The sequence below is a fragment of the Drosophila simulans genome, chromosome 2R, assembly GCF_016746395.2.
Source record: "Drosophila simulans strain w501 chromosome 2R, Prin_Dsim_3.1, whole genome shotgun sequence".
Classification (NCBI taxonomy): domain Eukaryota; kingdom Metazoa; phylum Arthropoda; class Insecta; order Diptera; family Drosophilidae; genus Drosophila; species Drosophila simulans.
In genome coordinates, this window is record NC_052521.2 from 11,734,846 (window position 1) to 11,761,862 (window position 27,017).

At 42.7% G+C, this 27,017-nt stretch overlaps 2 protein-coding genes across 3 annotated transcripts in view; both read left to right on the forward strand.

The window, feature by feature from the left end:
• LOC6734488 (zinc finger protein 423 homolog) overlaps positions 1–4,399 on the forward strand; it is a 29,594-nt gene extending 25,195 nt beyond the window's left edge. For both annotated transcript variants that reach the window (XM_016168098.3, XM_016168097.3), the window contains 2 exons: positions 782–924; positions 1,001–4,399. In XM_016168098.3, the coding sequence (XP_016027612.1) occupies positions 782–924; positions 1,001–4,019 (3,162 nt within the window). In that variant the 3' untranslated portion in view covers positions 4,020–4,399. The remainder of the gene's footprint in view (positions 1–781; positions 925–1,000) is intronic.
• A 6,335-nt stretch (positions 4,400–10,734) lies between these two features.
• Positions 10,735–26,851, forward strand: LOC6734489 (protein suppressor 2 of zeste). The gene is made up of 4 exons (XM_002081472.4): positions 10,735–11,378; positions 24,707–25,892; positions 25,958–26,130; positions 26,194–26,851. The coding sequence occupies exons 1-4, from the start codon at positions 11,169–11,171 to the stop codon at positions 26,308–26,310; spliced, it is 1,686 nt and encodes a 561-aa protein (XP_002081508.1). The 5' UTR covers positions 10,735–11,168; the 3' UTR covers positions 26,311–26,851.
• Positions 26,852–27,017: the final 166 nt, after the last annotated feature.

The following is a 27,017-nucleotide window of genomic DNA, read 5'->3' on the forward strand; positions in this document are numbered from 1 at the left end:
GCTGTTGAGGACTACCGAGCAGCGATCTTTATCGTCCACCGGGATCTAACATGTTGCGATCCGGCTTTGATCCTAGCGCCTGGATGGGCTGGTACGGTTCGGAATTCGGTCTTTGAGCTTATGGGATGTTGATGGCGATGGTGATTGGAGCGACAGTTTAAAAAACCATAACCAACACGAGAAGTTGTACGCTCTCTGTGGATCTGGATGCGACTAACCCGGCTAACTCATCATATATTGTGCAATTTTAAGGCTTTCCAAACTGGGGGGCTGCATACAAATGGGCTAATTTTTTTTTTGCCGCTCTCAAAGTTCAAAGCCGGCTGCCGCTAAAAGAACCCAAAAAGCAAACCGGTTGCGGGTGTAGTTTAAGACCCAACCCCAGCCCCAGCACCTGCCCCTTTTCCAGCCCAACCTGCGAAAGAAAAAAAAAAAAAACAGTAAGCGGCGTCGCGCATTTAGATGAATTTTGTCCACAAGCCACGAGTCGCAAGTGAAACACCTACTCGTCTGGGCCTGAGTCCGAGTCGAGTCAGTCGGTATGCAGATTCAGATTCAGATTGACGCATCTATAAATTCAAGCCAGGAGTCGTCCAAGTCGTCGTCGTAGTCGTCATCGTTGTCATCGCAACTTTTAACTGGGGTAGACGGACAGTTGACGCTGCCTTGTTGTCTGGGGCTCTTCTAAGAATTTCAAATAGCCCAGTGGGGGCCTACGGCTAATTGCTCAGATTATCTTCATGCTAATGGGGTTTTCCGAATTTGTGCATATTCATTGCAGAGCCACGCTGAACACCTGCCTTTCAAATGCGAATACTGCTCCAAGCTCTTCAAGCACAAGCGATCCCGAGATCGCCATAAGAAACTGCATACCAACGAGCGGAACTACAAGTGTCCGCACTGCGAGGCAGCTTTTTCCAGAAGGTAAGTGGGGGAGTCTTGTGTAATATGTGGCCTATTAACTAAGTCAATAAATTTCCTCTATTTCATTATTCTTCAGTGACCACTTGAAGATCCACATGAAGACCCATGACATACAGAAGCCCTTCCAGTGCAGCATGTGCAACAGGGGCTATAATACAGCTGCTGCTCTAACCTCGCACATGCAAAAGCACAAGAAGAATGCAGCCATCCTGGCAGCCGGTGGCAATCCGAATGCCCTCAACTATAGTCCTCGGTCCACGGGTTCGGCCTCGGCATCGGTGTCCAGCAATGGTAGTCTGCAGAAGAGGAGATATGCCTTGGCTTTGGCATCAGACAGTAGCCCCAGTAGACTGGATTTCCCCAAGAGATCGAGGAGTAATCATGTGGGAGGCACTACCACCACAGCCACACCCACTCCTTTGCTTAGATGCAGCTACTGTCCCAAGGTAACGGAGTTTAGTAGCCTGGAACAACTCAATGCCCATCTGCAGAGTGTCCACGAACAACCGCAACCACAGGCGGTGAAGACTCCAGTTCAGGAGGGCGAAGGCTTCCAGCTGAGCTGTGAGTACTGCACCATGAAGTTTGGCAATATCGCCGGACTTTTTCAGCACATGAGAAGCACTCACATGGACCGATTGAGTAGTCCGAACTCCTACTACGAGCACTTCAATCGCCTGGCCACCGCTGGCACTTTCAGTCCCCGACTGGCTTTGGACTTGCCCAAAATCAAACCGGATTTGGGCAGTCCGGAGCGGGAATCGCGACCTGCTGAGGACGATCTGCCCACAGATTTGAGCAGCAACAAGCGGCGACCAATGACACCCAATCCCCAAGCCCAGACTCCACTAGCTCCGCCCTCTGCACCACCGGGCGTATTTTTCTGCAATCAGTGCAACGCTGGACTGCCGGATTTCGAGAGCTTTAGGAACCATCTAAAGAGTCACATTGCCGAGGGCATGCAGCTGGTTTGTCCGCATTGCGGAATGAGTTTGCCGGAGCAATCGGAGTTTGAACGCCATGTGGTGGGTCACTTCCTCATCACGGGCTCGGAGTTCAACTGCAGCTCGAGCTGCGGAAAGAGTTTTGCCAAATCGGAGGATCTGCAGCAACATTTACTGTCCGAGCACGTCCTAACCCTGCTGAAGTGTTCTTTGTGCTCGGAGCTTTGCGAAAGCCGAATGGCCATGCAGCTTCATCTGGCCTGTGCGCACAGTCAGGAAACCAAGCTTCTCCGCTGCAGCGCCTGTCTGGAGCTCTTCCGCTCCGATGCTGAGTTCCATGTGCATGTGAAGACGCGCCATCAGTTGGGCGGCCATCCCACTTTGGGCGCCACTTCTAGTGCTCCCACTAATCCGCTACAATGCATGTTCTGCCGAGCAGTTTGCTCTTCCGAGCTGGAAATGCACTTCCATTTGGCCGCACATGCACGCCAGTTTAGATGTCCTTCCTGCCCGGAGACCTTCCATGTGGAGTTTCTGCTGGATCGGCATATGCAGAGTCAGCATGGTGGCGTCAAGGACAAGGAGGCCAACTCGCCCAACATGGGCAGTCTCTATGTGAATGCCTTGCTACCTCCTTTGGCGGCAGCGGCGGCTGCGGCGGCGGCCACAAACAACAACAGCAGCATCATCGACTACAATGTGGCATTTAAGGGTTTATTTGGAGGAGCTTCTGGTGGAGCCGGTTCCGGAGGAGGTGGAGCTCAATCTGGTGGAGCACCGCCATCGGGTAACAAATTCTACAGCCCTCTTCAGGTAGACACCAATGCACTGAAGGCGCAAACATCTCCGCATCCGGCTTTAATGTACGGCCTGAGCCAGCGATATCTGATGGAGATGTATGCCGCCAAGTCCACATCGCCCTCGGGAAATGAGGGAGTTGGAAACTCGCAGCCACCGGCTCCTCAAGCCACGGCACCACCACCACCAAATGCCAGCACTGCCACTTTCAGTTGCGGAATGTGCGAACGACAGGACTTGCGCAGCGAGGCGGAACTACACTCCCATCGTAAATTGGCCCACAATCTGAAGACGGGCGTCAGCTTGAGATGTGCCTACTGTGCGGGCAACTTTAAGTCTCGGGCAGAACTGGAGCAGCACATGAAGAGCTGTCACAATTCGACGGGTAAGCACAAGTGCTTGATATGCGACGAGGTGTTTCCCTCACCGGCCATTCTGGCCGAGCACAAGCTCCAACACTCGAAGGTGGGTCAGTCCGGAAAGTGTTCCCACTGTGGACAACCATTGGAGGATGTGGCCGCCTTCAGGGCTCATCTCTCCGAACATGGAAGCGATGGTGCCTCCTTGCCACTAGCCTGCATTTGCTGCCGCCAGACGTTGCATTCGGAATTTGAGCTGAGTCTGCATGCCAAATTCCACACAAAGTCCTCCTCGAGTGGTGGAAGTCTGCAGGAGCCAGTGTGTGCTCTGTGCTTGGAACCCCTACCAGATGCCACCGAGGGTCCAGCCAAACTCTGTGACAAGTGCTGCCGTAAGCATAACCTAAATGGAAAGCGTGGCAAGCACTCTGAGCCTGCGACATCTCTGCCAGCTCCGCCGTCGGCGTTTGTGGAAAACCGCTGCAACCTGTGCAAGATGATCCTGCCACATGCCCAGAAGCTTCAGGAACATCTGGTGGAGCACACCTTTGCCGGCACCGAACAGCGTGGCTTCAATTGCTACATCTGCTCGGCAGTTTTCACCGCGCCTGGAGGACTACTCAACCACATGGGCGAACACGGAGCCCATTCTCGACCCTACGATTGTAATCTCTGCCCGGAGAAATTCTTTTTCCGAGCTGAGTTGGAGCACCACCAAAGGGGTCATGAGCTGAGACCACAGGCACGACCTCCAGCAGCAAAAGTGGAGCTACCATCCATCCGGAACAGTTCACCCGGTCAGAGTCCGGTGAGAAGTCCCACCATTGTCAAACAGGAGCTATACGAAACGGATACCGTCGAGTCCGGCGGAGTGGAAGATGAACCGGAGAATCAGCCAGATGAAGAGGAGTACATTGAAGTAGAACAAATGCCGCATGAGACACGTCCAAGTGAGATTGGGTCGCAATTGGAAAGGTCCACCAGCAGCGCCTAAAATACTAAAAAATTGAGATGTAAACAAGCAATTCAACACAGTCTTAAAAAAAGACTTTCGTAGTGGGCTGCCTAGTAAATGTATTGTTATTCCAAACATTTTTTTTAAACAATGTCCCAGAAATTTCAGAATTTTAGCATATTTATTTTTATACAAATTTTGGGAATCTACAAAACACAAGTTTCGGCCCCTTAAACTAATAGGTCTTGCCACTTATAACGTTGTAACGTAAAGCAATTAAAACAGTTTAGTATTAATCATATACATACGTATAAATACATACACGATAAACTCAACTTTGCATACTCCATAAGTTAAGTAACCGACAAAGCATTATCAATATTACACATACGCCTAGTGTACTCGTAGAAACTCTTGACGAAAAGTAAGCATTTGTGTGTGATAGTTTTTCAAAGATTCGACTCCGCTGTTTATTCTCAATTATGATTTACCTACTTTAGATATGTATGTTATAGGGCATTGCCTTTGATTCAGTATTTATATTGTATTACACGATTCAACAATAACTAACCATGTAACTATAAATGATTATACAATTACATACGTCTTACATAAGCACCAAAACATTTTTAATGTGTAGCATATAAAAAGTGAAAAACAAAAAAGGAAGACAACTGAAAAATATTTAGTAAATAAAACAAACACAAGTTGAAACCAAAACGCAAGATATTTAATGTCTTTACTTAGAAGTTTTGAACTGAAGGAGTTGGGAGGGGGGAGTTGCTGGTAGCGCAGGGAATCTGATAAGAAGCGTGTCTTTTATTCTCCGTTTTTATGGAAGCTGACACAACATGCGCGGCCAGAGGCGAGGCCTCCACCTCGAGGGCTCCTCCAAGTCCAAATTTTATGGCGAATATTTCGTTTCTGGTTTATTTCGGCAAGCGCGACACGTAACGGCCATAAAAAAGGTGCGCAACAGGGTAACCCGTAACCCGTAACCCGTAGCCCGTAGCCCCTTTGAGTTGTGCCACACAAAAAACGACAAATTGGCATCTCGGTTGGGTGATCTCTATCTGCAAGACCGGTGGCAATTACCCGGTGCCGCCAACATATGACGCTTCTGTTTCCCGGAACGCTCCAAACCGGTTGGCGATCGTTGGTCTAATCTTGCAGCACCTCCTGCTTCTGGGAAGCAATTGCAAATAAATCGCATTTAATAAATAGCAGCGGACAAAGAGGCACCGACCTATGCCAGTCCGATCTCTGCACCTGTGTTGTCCCTGCACTGCCTCCCTGTCGGCAATCATCAGAAATCAATAAAAATGTTTATCATCAGGCTAAAACAATTGGCCCAAGCCAGCTCTTCAAGTGGCTAAAAAAGCACCGGCAGTTGTTAATTAGCGCCATGCCGCAAATGCCAAAACGTCCGAAGGAAAACAGCAACTACACAACACGATCGGCAGAAACTTGGCAATCGGAATTGCCGGCCACAATCGAAAGCCACGAGAGGAGACTTCATTGATCGTTTTGGCCGCACATGCACTCCACTACGAGCCACGTTTACCCATATCCATTCCGGCCAGACCGCCAGGCGCGTCATCCGCTGGACCCAATACCAATCCCCCGACGTACCCCACATCTTGTTTTTTCCGCGAACTCTTCTCTTTTTGTACCGCTTAGCGTCACCAATATGTCCCAAGTGATGATGATGGCAATGATGATGACCATGCCGATGGCACTGCAAATCAAAACCTCCAACGTATAGAGGTAACAACGCTGATCGCATCGATTCGCATCGCTTTATTTTTGGTATTCCTGGCATTTGACGGGTTTTTACACGCTCATTTTCAACAGGGGAGTCTACAGTGGTCACAGGATGAGGAGCTCCAGAGTCGAACTAGCAGGATTAACAGGACTTAAAATACTGATTCAAGGAAGCTTTCTTAATAAGAGAGATACAAAATCTTAATCATATCTACAAAAGACTGACTGCACTTACTTAAAATAATAAACTGAAAAATAACTGAAGTATATGCCAATATCTCAAAACCCACTATGCGACGATTGAAAGTCTGCTGGTCGGCTGACAGTTTGGCAAACTGACTGACTGAGTGGCTGGCCAGGCAACTGGGATGGCCAACAACCAGCACATCATTTTGCCTTTAACTTGAATGTGTGTGTAAGTAAGTAGCCACCAACTCTGTGGCCAACTTCATATCTGGCTGGCATGTGAGAAAAGCATTTTTGGGACCGCATCGCGTTACATTGACAAATGAAGAAGCTCCCATCAGTCAAGTCGCGATGGTGGAAAAGGAGCGAAGCTCCAACTTTGCTTTTCGCACTGATGAAGATGCACGTAAAACACCCAAAACCGTGTGGCAAATGGAGACAAATGATCGACGGGTAAATCAGAAAGGAGCAAAAGCTGCGAAATGAACTCAGTTCAGGTCCTTGACAATGAGGGGTGGTAAGTGTGGTCGGTGAAATATATTCGCATGCCCTATTAAACAAAAACAAAAGTGAAAAATTGTTTTGTTTTCTTCTTTTTTTTGCACAACCCCTCCGGCAAATGTTTCCTCTTCCGGCCTGTAAAATCAGGGGGGTGGGGGTTGGTGTTCAAGGAGCTCGAGCACACGGAATGTGTGCCAAACATGCAATATACGCCAGAGAAGAGGGCTACACTTACATTATGTTCATTACCGGCTTATTAGCGTGATTTACCGATTGGGGGAGTGATATGTATCCTGGGGTTGGGATAATGACATTGCGGATAAGGATGTGCTTGAATGATGAGATGTGGGCGGTACAAAGCCTGGGAAAATGACTTTGAAAGCGCCATATCCCATATCCGTTTGTCAATAATACCGTGCGAATTTCTTGATGGATGTGCCGCAGGAAATTCACTTCACTTGCCAGTACTTCCTAAGAATGCCGTGTATCTTACCCCGCAAATTGTAATATGCAAATTTTGATTTGGGTTCGGTTATTAACCATTAAGTTCATCGCCTAATGGAGGGTTCTATCTTCATTTGAAACTTGTCAATTGCCTGTCAACTTCCTGTCTGAAATTGTGAGCCGGGGCTAGCCGCTAATTAGCTGACCAGATCATAGAGATACAGATCTCACAGTATCCTCTTCGCCGGCGAGGCGCTAATTCAATTAATAATCCCTCGTTCCAAAGGGGGAGTCACATATAGTTATGGCATAGTCAACACGCGCGGGATCCGTATCAGGCCGGCAATTTACACAAATTAAAACTAAACAGTTACCCTCCGTCCTGCACACTTAATTATGCAATTACTAGATAATTTTTCTTGTTCTCCGCTGCGTACTTGTTTTTATTAAACATTTGTTTTCTTCGGCGGCACGAGCTGGGGCACAGAACCGAACCGGAAACCGAAAACAGTTGCAGATACAGATACATAATCCCTCGGATACACATATGCGAGCGGCTCCCATTGGTCGAGTATTCTCCGTGCTTCTCTCTGAATGTGAGTGTGCCTATAGGTGTCTATATACCTCATTTCGGATACACATGAGTAGGGCGTCGTTTGGGGGCGTGGCACGGGTGGCACAAAATGTATCTGTCAGATGCTTTGGTTGACTCTGACTTACTGCCCTGCCTGCAAAATGTATAATCTATAAATAAATAGCTTTTATACGAATATATGGTGCATTTGGTTTTTATTAATGTTAAGCTTTAATATACGAATATCAGATACCCTTACCCAGCTAGCTATTGGGATTGCGTACAAGTAATTTCACCATTAGTTTTGCAAACTAATAGAAATAGACAAGAAAGTGTTTATAGTATTCATAATATTGCCCCTTGCTTAAAATCTCTAATATATCTTCGTTATATTCAATTTCCTTTCGTAATCCGATTTACTGCATCATATAAACACCACAATTGATTCCCTTATTAAGGAATGAACGTGCCGAAATCGGCGTTATGTAAATGGATATCGATACGCGATCATCGCAATTACTGATTGATTGATTGCCATTCAGGGCAGGCAGCACCAAATATAAACAGCAATTGTGAAGGACAAAGGACTCCTTGGGCCTGGCATTTGCGGGCGGTTTGTTTTCTATGCGCAATTTATAAAGTTGCTGACACAATAATGGGAGCCAGGACACGCCGGGATCACCACGCCGCATGGCACCTCCGCCTTAAATTCTCGCGAATTAATTTAAAAAGGAGCTGGAATTGTGGTCCCGCTGCTGCAGCGCATTCGAAAAGTATTGTGTTACCAGGCGCAACCGGGAGCTGGCATCCAAGATCGGCATTGGAATCGCGATCGGGACCAATGGCAGCGGGATCCGGCGAGCGTCCCAAGTTCGCTCGCCTTGATAAGACATAAAAGGTCCTCCAGGACAAAGGACCTGGGGCCCAGCAATTGCCCAGGCATTTCCTCGAGCGTGTTTATGCTTTGCGCCTTCTTATCCCTCGATTTCTTATCACGGCAAAAAGATCAAATTTCGAGAGGGAGAGCAAATCGAGGATAACAAGAGGGACCGAATGGATGCCGCTGGGAAAGGATGTGGCGAAGGATGAATCCGAGCTCGTCAGGCTCCTTACAAAAGCTTCAGAAGGCGGGCAGAAGTCACCGGCAGTTTAGTTAGTAGATGCTGTATTGAATATTTTCAAAAATTTGCTGTACTTTTTTAAAATTTTAAATAAATTTGTGAAGTATAACTAAAGCAAGAGCTGGAAATTATTATTATAATTGTTATTAGGTCGCAGTGCTTCACCTCTTCCAAAATTGCCATAAACGGCACAAAGTCAACGTTCTCTATATAGATTGTATTACACAATCAGATGCTGTTCTGTGACCCTTGAATAAAAAACGTTTACCCAGAACCCGAGAGATAGAAAGGCCTTAATTAAATGTAGTTAAATGTTGCCTGAACAGGAATTTTGGTTCGTTTCGGTTTCGGTGTTAAGTTGTTCTAAGTACGCTGCTTTTATGACCCATACAGCAGTACACACAGCCAAGTGGCAGGGCTCCAAGATGATAATGATGATGGGGATATGACGATATGATATGTGCTGGTGGTGGACAGAAACGGACAAGTTTCACAATTTGCTCGCGGGTTTATCATGTCCAGAGTGCGTTTTGACCTCTTGGTGAGTACGTGCCTGGCCTCAGAGTGTGACAAACTTGTTTATATGTATATATATTTTTTTTTATTTAGCTGGGTAACAGAGTAGTGGCCTGTAGTTGTTGTTTTTATGACTTAATGCCGCGTACGCAGCGCAATTTCAATTACATGGTGAACCCAACAGGCCGCTAAAACGGTTTACATGCTTACATGGGGCCAACACAAAATATACACAATATACAGATATAGACCGGCTCCCCGGCAGTCCAAACACTTTCATTTGGAGGCGGATGGAGAGGGGGGCACGGTGTTGTAAGACCTTCGACCGCGACCAGGTGCCAAATTTGACAGGCGAACGCTCGACTCGCGCATAATTTATGCCCATCAAGAAACCCCGAAACCGGAAAGGAGTGACTTAAAGTTGACCTGTCCTCCGGAGCTGAAGAAGAAGTTAGCCTGCGGCACGTGGCCAACTTTATGATTTCTCGCCTTTGGGTTGCACTAGGCAGAGTGGTTTCGTGGTTGTGTCTTCACTGGGAGCATGCATTTTTGATGCCCCTTTGGAGTTGGCAGAATGCCGGAATTTAATCAAGTGTTGCAAGTGGTGCGAATGGACCAAATGAAAGTTTCAGTAAATTGCTCAAAAGTGGTGCAATTGCATCGCGCTGCAAGTGGGAGTACATTCACAGCAGACTCAATTTTATACCTGTAAATTAAAAGATTCGTTAAAGAGGCGTTTCAGGCCGTATAAAGAATCTGGCTATGTCCTTCTGTCCGTATCGAGTGGTCTTTTCTGGGTGCGGGTTCCTTCTAAAAGTCTCCCTCGGATTCGTGGTACGGAGATTTCCCACCTCCACCGAGGGAGGGGTTTTCCCAGGTTGAAATTTCCCCAGTATGGAAATCAAGTTTTTTCTGTTAACTTATCTTAATCGTAATAAATAAAAATATATAAAAAAATATTAAAAAAAAAATAATATCACTTTAAAAAATAAACTTTAAAAAATAAAAACTTAAGTTTTTCATCTTCCAATAATAAAGAATGATAATAAAATGAAAAGATTTTATGAACAGCCATTTGTATTCCTTTTGCATGTCTACATCGAAATTCTGGCAACAGGAAAAATGTGTAGAGTTTGCTATTGTGCAGTCACACTTTTCAGCTCCGAATAAATTTAACGAATTCCTCTTGATATAAATAACATGTAGAAGCAATTAACATACATATTATATGCAAATACATATTACATACGTATAATACATTTGACACTTAACATATTTGACATGGTTGAAGTCCAGACTTTTCAATATGACTTTCAAAAAAAAAAATTAAGTCTATAAATCGAGGTGTCAACTCCTCACATGTAAAAAATTGGTTTGTTCATGGTTATTTCATGACGATACTGAAAGTCATTCAACAATTGTTCGGATTTCCTTTCCAAGTTAAATACAATTTCTTATTTATAAAAATGTATTAAATGCATGTATGTATGTATTTAATGTCGAACGCATTAGCAATTACACAGTTTAATATAATATTATACGCTGTTAACAGCACACTTCCTTAACATTGGTAACTTGCAGAGTTGCCAGATCAGTTTCATCTGGTGTTACCAAGACCTATTTCAGCGAAGATAATTTAGGAAATTCTCAATTTGACCGGGTATTCCCAACTCGGTCACACTGAATTGCGATACCGATTGCTTCAGGCAAACCTCCTGATATCGGAGACAGTCGACAAAAAAAATTGAACGGTTGTGGGTGTATGCTATGTTCGATTGTTTTCGGTCACCAGAGGAAAACTCGTAAAATCTCGGAATACCCGCAAATGCTCGTCGACTTCTGACTCGAGGGGTTCTTGAATTGCACTCGAAGTATCGAACAACATTGAGCGGGAAAGTGATTTAAAGGACTCGTTGTTGTTGTTATAGTTATTATCAAGCGCTGCAAGATATAAATAAGGAAGAGGAAGAAGAACATCGAAGTGTTTTGCTAGTGAAGTGAGAAGAAATATAGAAAGAGAGAGAGAGAGAAAGAGAACGACGCATCAATTACCGTTATCAGCTAACCGGCAATAACAAAATCATGTTGATCTCGTGCAAATGCTCGAATTTCGTTGCTTCGACTTCGAAATTGCAGCGCAGCAACAGCAGCAGCGGCGCAGGGGGCCGCGTGGGCGGTGCAGAGGTCGCCAGCGGCGATGTACCCACCGCGATCCTCCTGTCGCAGGTGTTCCAGCAGAAGTATCCGCTGGACTTCGTCTTCTACAGCCATATCATGGAGTTCTTCAAGCACGTAAGTCTCTTTCGGTATTCAACTATAGCCGCTATATAGTTCGTCAACCGATTATCGCCCAGCGTGCCAGAGCAGGACGGAGTATGTATTGATTGGGGAGTAGGCAAAGGCAACAACGGCGCAGCATAAAAGGCAACAACAATGGGCTAAAGGCCTATGCTGGGACACTAGTGCGCGCTCTTTCGCTCTCTTTGCGGGCACACAGTAGAGATACGATTAAAAGGACCAGAGGGGAATAGAACACAATGTTCGCTCAAGTAATGCATTTATAATCCGCTAATACATTGTTGTTACCAAAAAATGTAAACACAAAGAAAAGCATACAACAAAACTGGAACATATGAAATATAACTTAAGAGTAACGTTTTTCGCTTAACTTGCTTTTTCCCCTAATTGAGCTGGTGTAACTTAACAGTTCACTCTATTTAGTTGCATTAATCAAGGTAATTGTTAAGCGAAATTCACTGTATTTGCGTTGTTGCGCTGCTAGTGTGTGTGTTTGTGTGTTTTTATTATCGTTCTTTATGTTTTGTGTGCCGGCTTTATTTTTTTTTTTTTTTTTGCTTTCTGCCGTTTCTGCCTGTGCCGCCTATTCTCACACACACACAAAACAAACATAGGCCTATACATACATATGTATGTGCACATGTAGGCCTGGAATCGTGAATTGGAAGGGGGATGGTCTACGGAGGGATGTAGGGAATATGGAAGGGCAAGAAGAAATAGGGTCATCCATTTGCTCATAGGAAACTCGTGAGGAATCCTCACATTTTCTGGTTTATTTTCGGTCTGCCCGCTCCTTCGCGTTCCCCTACCCCCTCTTCCACCATTACCATTCTCCTCTCGTTCCGCACCTGTTTATCATTCGCTCCTCCTTTTCAAGCAGGAGCACCCTGTTCTGGTTCGGTATTCTCTTTGCCAACCTGATCGCCGGTATTTTTAGTTTCCTGCGTCAGCTTCTGTTTCACTCGCCTTCTTTTTCCCGTTTTTATTCGCGTTTTTTTATGATTTATTCGCTCTTGCTTTTCATTTGTCACACCCTCAGTTGCAAGTAATTTGCATAATTTCGTTTAGTAAATTTTCAGTTCGGTTTCGCTTTCCCAAAAACGTCACAAAGTCGCAAAGGGGTTGGCATTCAGGGGTTAAGCGAAGTCGAATATTCCAGTTCTGGAATTCGGAAGTTGTGTGTTAATGGTTAATAAAGTCGCAAATTTATGTCCTTCTTGTAAAAGTATTTAAGGGTGTCACTACCAAGAAAATAATTATAAAAATGCACCTGGAAATATTTTGTTATACCATTTATTTAATTATTAAAAATAACAGGTAGCACTAACGAGCATACATATTTATCTGTGTACATTCATACAAATGTATAATTTATAGATCACCGATGTCGTCATTAGTCATTACTTAACTACACAAATTAATATCTGGTCTTTTGTTGTAAAATGGGGATTTCTTGAAAAACGTTATCATAACTTCTTGATTCTAATTGTTGTCGTTTTTTCATTTTTTTTCCTTCGTAACTTAGTCGAAAGATATAAGCAAGTGGTAAATGTTGATAAATCAAATAATAATGTTTTTGGTAAGGCGATTGGAAGTTATCATGATAACCCTTTCCTTTTTAAAAGTTAGCACGGCAATTATTTAATATAAATAAGCAAACTTTTAGGAAATAACAACGTTGTTTATTTGCAGTAGCTAACTTGGCATTTAAAATTTCGATTATGAATTATGAATTTATTTAAGTTCATAATCGAATGGTTAATATTTGCTTTTTATTATATTTATATTGAAATTATGTGCATAAATTCGGATCATAAGTGTATTTTTTAAGAAGGTAAACTGGTTCTTGAGTAGTTGACATTTGCAAGCAAATAATACTTTGGTGGGCCGCGCTGTATAAGAAGTTTTTTTATTTTTTGGAAACCTCTCCCCCTCACTTTTTGTGTCTGTAATTGTTGTTATTATTAAGTTGTGCCGAATTTTTCCATCTTTCGTTCCTGGTGCTACCTTATCCATTTAACAAAATAAAAACAACTGAATATCTGCGTCATCGCCGCTTGTCTTGTCCACACTTTTCAAGGTTAAATCTCCCTATTCCCCCTTTTTTTCTCTCTGTCTGCGTTTTATTCCCACTTTCGACCACGCCACTCGTCACATTTTGACAGCCATTGGAGTTGCTGGCCCGAGGTTTGACAGCCAGTGGGTGGACAGGGTCTCAGGAGGATCATCATGGATGGCATCATTTTAATTGCTTAGATTACATGTGCTCCGAACTCAAAGCAGTCCTGAGTGCTTTTATATACTTAAATATATAATTAAATCTTTTTATGTAGAGGACTCATTAAAATCGGTTATCGCGGTGCTTGCACAAAAGTACCTTCACCGCACGTTTGTAACTCGAGTGCCGTATTTATTGTAATGCAAAATTGAATTGTCCAATACGGCAACGACTTGTTAGTTTTTGTTTTTGCGGTTGGCAGATCGTCGGCAATAGCCACTATTGTTGCTTTTGTTGCTTTGTGTGTTGTGCTGCGTTGTGTTGCACCCACTTCAAAAGCGCTGAGGCGTGCTACAACAACAGCAACGCGGACAAATAGACCAAAAGTGTTATTTTGAATAATTCAAAGCTCACAAAACAAAACAAAAACCAAATGAAAACAAAGTAAACCAAATTGTGCAACCACATCGAATTGCAGATACGCTATCTTTACCTTTCAAACACTTCTTGTACATTTTTCATTTTGAAAATAAGTGCAGACATTAAAAAGTGCAATTTAATAAAGCATACCTAATCTAGCATATTAGCTATATATATATATTAGGATATTAGAAATATTAAATCTAGTAAAATCTCTTTAGGCTTCTGAACAGCGGTATCTAAAATCAATAGAAAGTATCCCACAACTAATGAGTTAGTTTCAATATCATCGATCAGGGTATAACCGTTATTCAAATACACATCACAGCATATATGCCACAAGTATGAGTCTGTATGTATAAATCAGTATGCAGGCTCGTGTGTTTATATGTATACACTTCTATGTAGAGCCAAAACGGAACGCTTTTAGAATAAATTACGAAACCAGCGACAAAACACACAAGCAAGAAGTAAAAAGCACAAAGAGCGGTCGCGAGTGTTGGGCAAGCGGGGCGGGGCGAGGGGCAGAGGCGAAGGCACAGGCAGAGGAAGAACAACAACGGTCGAGCCGAAATACAAAACAAAAAACTTGTTTATAATTTTTTCCCCCATCTCTTGGCAGTATATTTTTTTTCGAGTGTGTGTGAGGGTGTATGTGTGTGTGTGTGTTGGATAAACAAGTTTTCGAGATTTCCAAATGCGGCCGGCCGGGCACTGGACCGCCGTAAAGTCGACGGAGTAGTCCGGGCAGCGGAAGAAAGGGGGCTCCAAAAGGCCCACTGGGCGCCCAAAGAGAGGGAGTTGCTCCAAGAGCCGATCACTCGAAGAAACACCAAACGATATCAGTAGTGCCATACTGCTAGCTAACTAATAGATTGTTAATCCTTTGGGATTGGACTGCTGCGGGACTTTTGGATCAAAACAACTTCATATCAAGATGGAAAATCGTATTGCTTCTACTTACTACTACTACTACTTCCACTTTCAAAACATACCCTGTAGATTAGCTCCCTTCTTGATTAAGTTATAGTAAATTGGATTTATATAGAATAGTATTATATAGTAGCAGTGTCATACAGCTAGCTAACTAATAGAATGAATTTCCAATTAGTAACACTCAACTTGTACTATCGTATACCCTGCAAATTCGCACCCTTCTTGATTAAGTTATTCTAGTAAATTGATTTTCATCATAGCCTTAGTAGTTTCTCTTCATGGTTAATAAACATTTCAATGTTACTTTGTTTTGCCATGTGTAGGCGCACAAAAGGCAGCCATAAAAACTATACATATATGTACATACATATGTATTGAAAGCCGGGTAGGGGGTCACTAAGGCATAAATGCCTACTGCGGACTGCTGGCGAATGGCTTTTTCGGGCCCACTTGATGGGCCAGTTGACAGTCGGAGCACCATCATCTCCCCACCATCCCCACCACGGAGCCCCCGAACCCTGCCAATAAAAGCTCTCCACTGCGTAGGCCCCGAAATGTTTAAATTATGAATTTATGCATAAAATTTGTTGAAATGCCGGACGACATATGGGCAAGATGTGTGATGGGCCATTACAAGGCTATGCTTGAATTTAGTCAACTCGAACTTCCTAATGACTTGTGCAACACTAATGAAATTGACTGACAATAGTGCTCGCTAACTCGAAACGCGCACTTAAAGTGACATCTGTTTGTAATTATGATTGTTTTTGAAAACACTCAATTATGCTTTATGATTTTGCGATGAATAATATGGTTACAATTGTCTACAAAGCGTATTAAATGTGTGTGTAATAATATTTATGGTAGCTATTAAATAAAGTTTAAACATTATGGAACATTTGGTATAAATCAGTAAACTAAATGAAAGCAACATTATATCGCATTCTTTTGATATTTCTGTGCGAATGGACTAGAATTGAAACTATGTTGTTTACTAAATGTATTCATGTATCTTGCAGTTTGTTTGTCATCGCCTCTTAATCCAGCAGTAAAAGTAGCTGTGATTGTGCGCACGCCCCTTATCAATTTTGATTGTCCAGCGCCCACACACACACACGCACACACACTCTTTCACACACTCACACCTACCTAGGCGTCTTTTCTAGGTTATCAAACGGTAAAAACGCGGCGACACAAATACTGATACTCCCTGCCACTTTTCCATATAGTATAGAGTATATATGTACGAGTATATATGTATAAACCGATTGCTGCCAGTCGCGCTGTCGTCAATCGTTGTCTGCCTCCCAGTTTCGCCTTTCGAAGTGGTTTATTTATGATTAGAGCCTTTAATCTCCTCAGCCCTTCTTCAATCGTTGTTGGTGCTCTCACCTGTGAAAATTGGTTAATTGAAAATCAAAACAATACACCATCTTTGAATGGGCCGAGAAACGAGTTTGATGAACAAAGCTAAAACAAGAGACAACAAAACAACTGCATTCATATGCTAATGGCCATGTTTATTTTTAGCCCAGTTAATCGCGTTATGAAACCGAAAACCCTTTTCCAATCCACCGATTCCACAAGGCAAATATCAACAAAGCAAATCCCAAGCACGAGTTATCAATCAGTTTAAGTTATATTTTCCTCATATGATGAGGGGGTGGGTGGAGAGGGGGTGTGGAGAGAATATAAGGCGCGCCTGCAATGACAACGTTTGTGTACTCTAAAAATAGCCATTATCAAATGTAAAGTCTGTGAATCGAGTCGGTTTTTGCTGCATGGGTTTGTGTAACCCTACTAGTAAGTGGAATGGTGGAATGATAAGTGGGAAATCACTAATACTTTATCGAAAATCAGGCGAGTAGGGCCTAATTGCTGTCTGGGCCAAAAAAGAAAAAACTTAAAAAAAAAAATAAAAAACAAATAAACAAACAATGGTGATGAAATGTGTCTAGGAAATGAATAATAATGCAAACTGAAAGGTATTATATTTGCCTATAAAATAAATTTCTTATCAAAACTGTGGGCTATATTATCACCCTCTGAGATGGCCCTTTATAAACAGTTGGGCGGGCGCTTATCATCAGAAATAAAAAGTTAAAATTAGAGGCAAATTATAACTTGATATACCAAGTTAAATTCATTTACTGACCCTTTGGAAAGCAGCACATCATCCCAAGCAGGAAATTGCCATTATGATATGGCAAGGTCAGAGCTTCGGAGTCCCAGAAGAGTACGCTGGTCAATCAGAGTTAACCACCCCTTTAACCCCACATAAATACATATGGAAAAATAAATACATATATGTATATGACCAGCTGCTTGCAGTGCGCGTGTCTCGGTTAATTGAAAACCAATGTTAATCTTTAACAAATATAACCTTGAAGCCAGCGGCAGTCGATTGCCGTACTGTAATAAAGCCCACACACTTCAGCGTACCAATCTTTGGGCCAATCTAATGAGCCTGGCCCTTGCTCGTAAACTCTTAACCTTTTTCCACTTGCCTTGTACATACATACAAATGTAGCTACTGAGTGCCATATATACATAGTACAAACGCTCTCGTGTAAACAGAACTATAAATTCTTGAATTGAGAAATCGCAAGCCGGCTAAAAATAAAAATAAAAATAAAGCAATGAAAACACCTCTTCTTTTCAAAATATCTAAACGCGAATAATTTATTTTGCGTGTGCAAGAGGGTTGAAGAATGCCAAAAGGGGTGGTGGCATTTTGGGTTCGGGGGGTTGATTCTCTGATTTTTTCTTTCTTTCTTTTTTTTTTTTTTTTTTCTTTTTGATCACGTCGATCACGTTTAGCATGCGTGATTTTATCGGGTGAGGGGTTAATTTCATAGCTTCCCCTTAAATTTTGATGGTTTCGCATAAATATTTGCTCTGAGGCACAACAACACACACACACAATGCAGCCGAAAAAATAGAAATAATAGTAGTGGCCAGGCGAGAAATAAATAAATAATGAAAACTGTGTCAAATGTGCGGCGGCCACAAAGATTTGTTTACTTCGGATAAACACGAAACAAGGGGTCTAAATTTGATACGCAAATAGGAGTGGAAAATATAAAAAAAAAATGCACTACGAAAAAATAGTTTTCGATATTAAGAGAAGAGCGCGTAGAAGAATTCTTAGAGCGAAATCAAAAATCTTGTTCTCAACATGCTTATGAGTTCTTGATCATAAACATCTTGTATTCTTCAGTATTCTTGAAACAGTTTAATTATTAATTTTTCTTAGTGTTGATAGCCTTATCAATACTTGGCTGTCTTGTAATTCTTACGCCTGGAAAAAAGCTATAATTAGACCGTTTGCACAAATAAGCAGGTCTTATCACAACTCTATAATTCGGTAGCTCCGAAAATAGGCGCAGGTCGCGTTTTAGGTTCGCTAGAGATGAGATGATCTCATTATTCTAGTAGGAATCTACATACATACATATGTACATAGATGGCCGTATATTTATATTATTATTTATACGAGCTGTGTGAGTGTGTATAAAACTAACAATTAACAACAGCAGACGTTGGGCAGGCCCGAGAATTCCGCCATCTTTGCTGTTTGCTTATTAAATTTGAGCTGTAGCCGGCTGTGCGGTGCGCTGGGCAAACAAAATCCACGCCAACGTAAATTTGTTTGTCAAAGTTTTTAGATAACACTGGCACACCTATGTACCTCGTAGTCCCCCCAATCCCCAACCCCTTTTGCCCCTCGCTCACTCCGTTCGAAGTCTGTTTAGCAGTGCGCCGATGGGCAAACATTGTTGCGCTTAATTTACTGTTACACACTGAGCGAAATTTATGAGTTGATTTTACAGTGTAATGTATATATAGGGAAGGGCCTTAAAATGTCTAATGCCTAAAATGAAATTCGTAAAGATTAATTACTGAGATTAATCATATAATAATAACAGAGCATTAAGGATTTCAATAAAATAAGCTCTTGACTTTTAAAATTTTGTATTTATTTTTGTATAGTACGGTCACACCAAAAAGTTATCTGACTTGATAATCTAATCTGATAATATTCATATAAGCATAACTACTTACTGGCTAATTAAGCTTAATGTTTTCTTGTCAAGTTGCTTAAACAAACTGTTTTGTTACATATATTATTAAATAATAACAGGTTAAGAATCAGTTTTCCGCCTTTTGATGAGTAATTATATAGGCAAATTTGTTTTCATGTGTAGGCAATCGAGCTTCGACTCATTTCAGCACATTTATTTACATACTTACAAAAAAAAAGGTTTAATCTGTCGGCGGGGAGCACACGTGTGCACGTTTCCCTAGCTTTTTTCCAGTTCCTCATTCTAATCCCGATTGAAATATATATCTTTTGGGAGCAGGGCTCGTTGAATGGGTCGGGGGAGGAGTGGGAAGTGCGGCAGGCACTCTGGCTGGCGAGACTATATGCGATGTTTTGGGTCTGGGGCGTTATCAGATTTTGTTTTCAAACGACATTGAATGATACGCTTTTTTTTTACTATTTTTCCCTTTTTTTTTGTTTTTTCGTAGATAAGGCAACATTTTATTAGGGAAGTGCGAATGAGGGGGGTGGGGGGCAGAGGGCTTGGAAAACAATAAGCTTAAATTGGTTTAGAAAGTTGAACATGACAGCAATTAATTTTGTAATACGTGTACGATCTAAATAATAGCTGGGGAGATAATCAATTTTCACTAAGGCTTACAAAACCACAATTTAAGTGGTTTGACAGTTGAAATGAATCAACGATTAATACTAGTAGAAAGACTAACTTTTTAAGTGAGATATAATAATAAATAAAATGATAGATTATCACATTAAGTGAAAATAGATAAAATTTTGAAGTCTTTTAAATATGATTCAGAAACGAAGCCATTTTAATGAAATATGTATATTGGCCCTTTAAATTGGGTAAACAATTAATTCCAATCAAGAAACAGAACCCAAAACCCTAAATATTAGGCCCATTAGATGGCTGAGAAAACAAGTTTCGACCAACAAGTGACCCAAAGATACTTTGATGTAGGGGCTTAAATTGAACTTAGCCCATCTCGAGTGACTCACACTGGCGGCCCAGAAAGAACCCAAGAAACGGACGGAGGAGGAGCACAACAAAAGCCCTAGATGGACTGGACTGGCCAAATCGTAAGCCCGTCGATTGGTAGTGGAAATTTTTTTTCAAAAAAACCGAGCGCGGCAATACAAATTGGCATCGCAATCCGCAGAGCGAAAACGCCCAGCACGCGCGTGTGTCCCCAGCTGTCTAAAGTTGTTTATGATAATGGCCAACGACGAACGGCGACGTATCTGAGCGAAATGTGTTTGCCTTCTTTTTTTTTCGACACAAAAAAATAAAAGAGGCAAAACTAACTAAAAATGAAGAAAAAACGAAAAAAAAAATGAAAAAAAAAATAAAAATGAAAAAAGAAAAAATGCAAGAAGAGGAAGATGGGGGGAGAGGGTATTATATTATTGTATTATTCGCGAGCAGCGAGGCGAACCAAGTCGCACCCCAGAGCGAACCACTCCTCCTCGCCATCCCCATTTCGAGGGGGATCCAAATCTATAAAAGATTATTTTCGTAGTTTCTTTTGCCAGTTGATTTGTTTACAACTTATTTTCTTTTTGGCTCAGTTTCGGTTTCTGCCGATGAAACGCAACACGGGCGAGTTATCTCAAAGCTATAAAAAAAAAAGTAAAATCCAATGAAAATAGAATTAGAAATGGAAAACAAAACAAAGGAAAATGCGTCAATCGGGCGGATGATTGTTATTTTCTTTTCACTCTTTCTATCTATCTTTTTTTTTTCGGCGAAAGGTGTGCCAGCCTCGGATGATTGACGACCTGATTGATTGGTAATTAACGAGGGTGCCAGCACTTGCAACAGGTTAATGCCCCCTCCCGGCATTTTCAGACCCCCCACCCTGTTTTCTATTAGATTTTCAAGTGTGATATCAGACTGATACGAGATCAACTGATAAGCAAATTATTAGCTCACACGAGAATAACAAGAGCATTATGATTTAAAAGGCTTAAGATGCAATTTGTTGCTACTTAGTATCTTTATTTGCATGCCAACTTTATTTGGGCTGGGAAAAAGTGAAAATATTTTATATTATATCTCACAAACGACTCATTTCTCCCATTGGACACAGCTTAATGTGTTTGTTTTTCGCCAAGTCAATAGCAAAGCGAATTGATATGCAACGAAATATGTAACTGAATAATGATAGGGCTAGTCGCTCAGTTAGTTAGGCGATCAGTTAGGCCAACGTATTTAGACACATCAAGTGTCACAGGCTACAGGCTTAATTAATGCCGTTCGATCAATTAAACTGCACAGCCGCCTCGCACAACAACAACAAATTAATTATGCAGCAATGTGCAAAATGCGAGAAAATTATTACACACATTTTGCTCTAAAGTTGTTTGTTTTATGGGAATCGTTCTGGTTGCATAAGCAGCGGCGGGGGAATATGCATTATTTCCAGACACCACTACCCGCTGATATGAATTTCAATTGCCTCCGTCGTTTGTATAATACAGAAAAATCCTAATTAAATAGATACAGGCAATTGAAAAGTACCCAAGGGTTTCGATGATAGCAAAACGTCATTATTTGCTTTACAGCATAACTCAAGAGCAGAATCACTTGATAGCTCCATCTTAATGCACTCGTACTTCCCGTCCAAGATTGCCGGCACATAACTCTCAAGTTATAGTCGACTTTATGGCCATATTATGCAGTTTATATCATTATATACTATTACAATATAATGATATAAACGAAGGTAAAGTTCTGTTTCAGTTGCTTTCGCTTGAATCAGAACCAACATTAACACTTTAAAGAGATCTTATTAATGAACTTCGTTCTAAAATCAATTAATTAATACAGCATGTCTTTGGTTGCCACATAGTATTTCGATTTTCTATATATCTGCCCTGTGCATATTAAGTGATCCACGGACTCCCGCTGACTGACAGTTGGACAACGTTTTCGACAGTTGGCAGCAATGCAATTGATTCCGTCTAGATTGCATACATTACTTAAATGTCGCGCGATTCAATTAAATCGCTTCATACTGATTTCCGATATGCGGAGAGCGTGCGACTGAGTGGTAGTTACGTGCTCCTCGGCGCGTTTCCTCTGGCGATTTTGCATCTCTTTCGGCCAACCGGCTAGAACACGCCATGTTTTATTTATGATTTCGGCCAGAAGACGCGATTACAATTAATCAAATGCCCGTCTTGGCTGGCCTGGCCATAAAGCAAATGGTCATACGTCAAAGTCGAACGTAAACGGTTATTTAATTAGCTAACAGCCACTGGTTCCGGCCACTAGGTGGCGCCACAGTCACATAATTAGCAGGACAGCGCGCAGACATTTAATTTCAATTAAGCAAGAGTCGATCATTCGAACAGGCAGTTAGGTTAATTAAGCAATCCAATGAAGTGACGACGACGAGAACGACGACGACGTCGGCGAAGGCAACTATTGCCTTCAATTGTTGTCATTGCAGTCTGAAAGTCACTGAGAAGAGTCATTGACATTTGGCAGATCGCGGCAGGGGCGAAAATTGCATGCAAAATGTTTGGCAAGCAAAGGGCAAACTGCATAGGAGGAGGGCAGCTAACTAACCAACTGGCTATGATGATGGTTTGTCTGAAATCTTAACTGATAATGTCGGGCGTTTTGGGGCCCGTCAAACCAGTCAACAAAAACACCCACTTCAAGCTTAGCCAGCTATGCCATAAAACCATAAACCATGCTGAAAAAAAATCCTGAATGAATGATGATGGATGGCAATCAGCAATGATCGATTTATCAGTTACCCTAGATTCGGATGGCGCGAAAACTTTCCGTTCTAAATACCCATATTTATTGCTGTATTTTTTTGGGGAATGGTTAAATGTGATCAAGATATTTTTGGGTTACTTATATGTTTCTAATCTTAATTACGCCTTCTCAGCAGATATCATCATAAATCTAAAATTGTACCACTTATCTTATCTGCTGCTCAATCGAAGAAAGGCATAATGACTCATTGCGTCTAAATCCCCATCTTACAGGGTATCAGCGCAGCAAATTAGCAGCAAGAACAACAAGTCAGTCAGTCAGTTGGGTCTTGCGGTTACGAAAACAGCCATAAAACTGCAATTTGAAACCGAGCAAATAGGCTTGAGCCCATAAATATGTTTATGCGTTTGCCAGCAATAATATCAGCCGAGTGCCAAAACACTTGACAACAATGCATTTGCTGTGTCACATTTTAGTGCCTTTTCCTCTGTTTCATTCATATGTATAATTATTGCCGCCGACTGACTGGGCCTGATTAGATATTACCGCACTCGGTGTAAACAACAAGTTCGGAATTTGCATTGAAAGCAATATTTTTTGAGTGGGTGTGACCGCAACTTGTTATTGTCCAAAATGGATGCGAAAACAAATTTTCAAATAAAGACGAACGAATGCAGCTGTAGTTTTGAAATGCCGGAAATTGAGTTGACAGTCAAGTTTATGGACAATATCAGCCTTCTGAACGAATGATAAACATTTCGTTTTGGTTCATGAATTTAATTGAATGTTGAAAGTATATTATAAAGTATAGTATAAATGATATGGGATTAGGTCGCCTAGATGATCTCTTGTTTGCCCTGCCCACCTGGCAAAAAGTGATGAGATGGTTATGTGGAAAACGATGCTATGCGATTCAGAAGCGCTTAGCTGACGTCGGGCAACATTGTCATTTGATTTCTGTTGACGTTTGCAGTTCGTACGTTAATTCAATTTAATTCGGTGTATCTACGTGTGCGAATGGTTGTTTGTGCACTTGTGTGTCCAGTGTGTCCCACCCGCTCCTCATCTCGCCCTGCGCTCCTCATTGTCCATATGAATATTACTTGATTGTGGTGGACGCGAGTGTCAAATTTAGCCAAGCACGTCTATAAAAAGTGTTTTTCTCTCCTGTGTCAGTCGGCAAACACGTGCTACGATTCCAAACATGCCGGAATTATTTTGCATAAGTGGGAGGAATTTAACTATGTGTCTGAATAAGCGGGGCATTATGATGATGGATATATGTATTTAGGTTTCATTGGCAGACTGCAAACTTGTTTGTTTCTATTTTGGCATTTGGAAACCAGACTATTTTAATCGATTCGGCGATATCATGAACTTGTTGTTTACCCATCGCATCTTCTGTTTGTCACCATGACAACCAGAATAATTCAAGTTGTCTTCGGCTGCTCTATATGATGGCACACATCATCAACATCATTTTGCCATTGCACTAATTGTTTGTTGTTTTCGTGTTCATCAGCGGTTTCTTGTTTTCCGATAAAGTCTTCACACAATACACAATCGGGTGCCGCACTCGAAATGAACATAATTGACAAATTTGCACTTGAACTACTGTGCGGCGGGGTTGTTGACTGGGCAAACATCGAAGAAAGGCTGGCTTTTCCGTTGTGATCAAAAGTGCAGATAATAATGGGGCAAATTGGTAATCCCTCTTTATCAGACATTGACCAGACTGACTGTGTGGAAAGTCTTATCAACTTGTTGACTAAAGGTAATCCAATTTAATATGAATGTGAGGGTTGCACCCAGGTGAAGCCTGATACACAAATCAATAACCATTTAGTTATACAAAAATGAAAAAAAAAAATTGGAATAATTATATGAAATTAAGGAAATACATTTTCTTAAACAAGCATTAATATTCGAGTTTTTTCTTGCCGTTTCAGGCCTATGGTCCCATTCCAGACCTCACCGTGGCTGTGATTAACCAGCGGGAGCTGTTGTATGGTCTCACCATTGAAGCCGCAGGCCAGAGTTGGCAGCTGAGCCTGTGCATCAACTGCAAGGAGGTGCTGTGCGCCAAGCGATTGACGGCGGGCGCCGGAGCCACGCCCACACTCTACCTCATCAACTGCACGCTGTTGACCAGCAGCGAGGAGCTGGCTCAAAGGAAGTCCAACAAAGCCTTCTCGGAGACCTTCGAGCTGCTGATCATGGATCACACTGGCAGTGACTCTGGATCCACTCGACCCACCAGTGGACTATCCAACTCCGCATCGAGTCTGAGCATCGGCTCGCTGTCTGCCAATCCCACGGATGCCAGGGTGCAGAGATTGAGAATGATACAAGCGCACCAGCAGGCGCGATTGCAGGAGGAGATTGTGGAGACAAACGAGAGAATCGAGCGGTATACGCGCACTCAGTTCCAGTTGCTGAACAGTTTCCGGGAGAAATCGGATCAGGACTGCGCGTTGCTTTTCAAAGTTATTCGCGCGTTGCCCGAGCAGGCCTCGGAGCTACTCGATCGTGCCATGCTTCCCGCCCTCGATGTGGCGGCCAATCAGCCGCAGAGTGCCACTGCCCGGCGCAGGAACACCATCAGCAGCCGGCGGGAGTTGAATGGTGGTCCCACCACACCCACTACTACGTTGACACATCCGCCCAACTTCCTAACGCTGAACCAGCAGCCGCAGCAACAGTTGCTGGCGCAACAACAGCAGCAACAGTTGCAGTCGCAACAGCAGCAGCAGCAGGCCCCGCAGAGTGTCTCGGTGTCCAGGAAGATGTCTCACTTTGACACACCGCCCGCCACCCCAGAAGCCACGCCCATGAGCGTGGGCAACAGCCCCACCTTCCGGCAGCAATCGGCAGCCGGCGGTGCTGGTGGTCCACCCACCCAGACGTTGACTCCAAATGGAGTGGGTCAGTCCAGTGCTAACGAAGATGCAGATGACTGCCTGTTCGATCTGGAGGATGTGGATGCTCCAGTGCCGGTTCAGTCCGTGACCGTGCCTAGCTACCCGCGCAGCCTGATCTACCAGCAGCAGCATCAGCACAATCCCTTCCAGCAGCTGAGCCAACAAAATGGCCTACGAAGCGTCCTAGATGACGAAGCTGCGGATGAAGCTGAAGGTGAGTACTAGAAAATGGTACCTCACCCACATTTCTATTTACCACAATATGTTTTCAACTTACAGATGCTCTGGACCCGGATAGCTCCATTTCCATACCGGTGCGAAGTGGAGGGCGTCCCAGCCATGCGCAGTTGATGAACTTCGCTCGGAGTCTGCCCATCGAGATAGCCAACACCACGCTGGCCGAGAGAGCTGCTGTGGCCAACAACAATAACTTCGGGCAGGGCTGCGAGGAGGTGAGATCACCATTTAACAATTCAAAAAACTTATGATACTAATGGCTGATCTCTTTTTGTCAGGGAATGGACAACATCGACATAGCGGCCAGCATCCAAGCGCTGACCAGAAGTGTCCATGGCGAGGCTGTTTTTGGGGACTTGCCACGGCCCCGCCTGCGATCTCAGATCGAGGGCTAGCTAAGCTGGCAGGGATTTTGGAGTCACCACTACGTACACATAAATATATCAGCTCGCAATCTGCATAATTTGTTTGCCTGTAGCCTAGCCGCCGCCTTCAAAATTGTTTTCGCTATTTGAACTAAATTAGTTGCTCAACGAAACAAGGACACACGAAGCGCCTTCCACAGACACCCACAAATACCCACATGTCCTTCATATAACACATGAAAACCACATACGCACCACCTACAAACTACCAAGTACCAATTAAGCAGACAGTTTGCAATTTCTTTAATTATACATCGCCTATAAGTTTTCTTTCATTTTTTCGGATGATCTTCGATTGGAAATGTGTATTTTCTTCGTTCGACGAGTGTACGCCTGTCACTGGCTGTTGCACATTGAGTTAACTAACTGATACTGATACTGATGATGTTGTTAGTTTATACAATGAATAATCTAGTATACATATACATTATATATATTATAAAATACATAAAGAATGCCATCAGCTTCAGCTGTGACACAGGCAAGACGCATCACAAAAGCGTCCAATTTATGTCTTCAATAGTTTCATTTTGGTAATGGTTAGCTAAATAAGTATACATCCAAAAACCCCAGAAGAAAAAGCAAACTATTTGGAAGATTAGCCCAAAATTTGACCCTTCATGGCTGTATTATTGATCTACAGTCTAACTAGCTTTCATAGCACTCAGAATTGTGTT